The sequence below is a fragment of the Camelina sativa genome, chromosome 3, assembly GCF_000633955.1.
Source record: "Camelina sativa cultivar DH55 chromosome 3, Cs, whole genome shotgun sequence".
Taxonomy (NCBI): Eukaryota; Viridiplantae; Streptophyta; class Magnoliopsida; order Brassicales; family Brassicaceae; genus Camelina; species Camelina sativa.
In genome coordinates, this window is record NC_025687.1 from 13,318,974 (window position 1) to 13,320,544 (window position 1,571).

The window sequence follows — 1,571 nt, forward strand, 5'->3', positions numbered from 1 at the left end:
CAACTCAAAGACCAATCTCAATCATGTGTCACGAGCGGTCCAGATTCCAAGATTATCGTTGAATCTCCTATTATGATCACTTGTCCTTCTTGTGGACACAAGATCCATCACCAAGACGACCAGGTTACAAATGTTAAACCATTAATTCACCTACATGCTCTCTAGTTATCAATTTGTTTACTTTATATTTGACNGTCAATGAGCAAATAATTGAAGATTTTGGGTATAGGTAACTTGCTATACACGAGATTTTGTACTGTGCGTGAAGATATGGTCTTCTTACTTCACCAAGTTGGTCTAACATATAAATAAAATGATAGGTGGTGTAGGATCTAAAAATTTCTCTTTAATCTATTATATATTTTGTGAATGATGAATTCTACTGTATATACGTGAAATTATGGTTAGTCACGTCGGGCATAACTTAACGTTTCAAGGAAGATCTAGCCATTGCCCATAATCGGTGGTGGATCGAGGAAGAAAAGTAATATGGGGCACAAAATTATATTTATCTAAAATGTTGTTTTTCAGCAATAAAAAGACACATAATAAGATTATATTTATCCTAAATGTTTTTTTTCAGCAATAAAAAGACATAGAATAGTACAAAAAATTGAGTTTTAACTGCAGGTTGTTAGGTTCGAACCAGTGACCTTCCTCTTAGTATGGGGCACTTTTTCCAAAAAGACCAAGAAACAAACATTGTTAGTTCATTGCATAAATAAATTTTATAAATGTGTTTGGGGCACGTGCCCCACCTGCTATAAACGTAGATCCGCCCCTGCTCATAATTCACACGATCTAGGTTCTTGGATTTTGTCTTTAGTTTATTTGTTACAGGATCAATCAAGATGATGTATATGGCATATATATGAATATGTGATATCTTTGTGAATACAAAATGATTAAAACTGACAATTAAAATTGTTAATTAGGAAAAGAAAATGAATTTCAATAACGACACTCCATCTCTCTCGTCACCTTTCTTGATTTTGAAGAGATTACTTTCTCTCCTTTTTTATATTTATTTATAAATTATATATATATCCTGATTTAGTTTAATATTCTCTTGCATAAGGGTTTTTCCTAATTATGGTTAGACCCCATAGTTAACAAATTTCACACAAATCTAACTAACACATGCAATATTATTTAAACTGTGAAAACTAGCTAGAAAAAGAAAATATGGTTCAAAATAGTCATAATCAAAATTCGGAAAAATGCATTTAATAATTATATGTTGCAAACGTATATACATGCACCATTGATTAACTTGACGTCCACGCAACCCCCCTAAAATATTAGTTTAGTACATTATTTTAATTTAATGTATTATAATTAAATTTTAGTTCCAAAACTTAACATTCACTTGCCTCTCTTTCTATATCACCTTCACATCTTTGTCTCTTGCTCTCTCTCTCTCTGATCTCTCTCTCTGATCTCTGTCTCTCTCGATTTTATCTTTTTTTAGTTCTGAACCTTCTGATTGTAACTAGATTTAGATTTTGTTAGGTCACTGTAGAGAGAGAGAGAGAGAGAGAGAGAGAGAGAGAGAGAGAGAGAGAGAGAGA

The 1,571-nt window shown here is 32.3% G+C and overlaps 1 protein-coding gene across 1 annotated transcript in view; it reads left to right on the plus strand.

The window, feature by feature from the left end:
* The window catches only part of LOC104757192 (NAC domain-containing protein 10), a gene marked incomplete at its 5' end in the record, with an annotated part of 5,620 nt that continues 4,049 nt past the window's right edge, over positions 1-1,571 (plus strand). Inside the window, 1 exon segment of the mRNA XM_019243704.1 lies at positions 1-123. Coding sequence (XP_019099249.1) covers positions 1-123 — 123 coding nt within the window.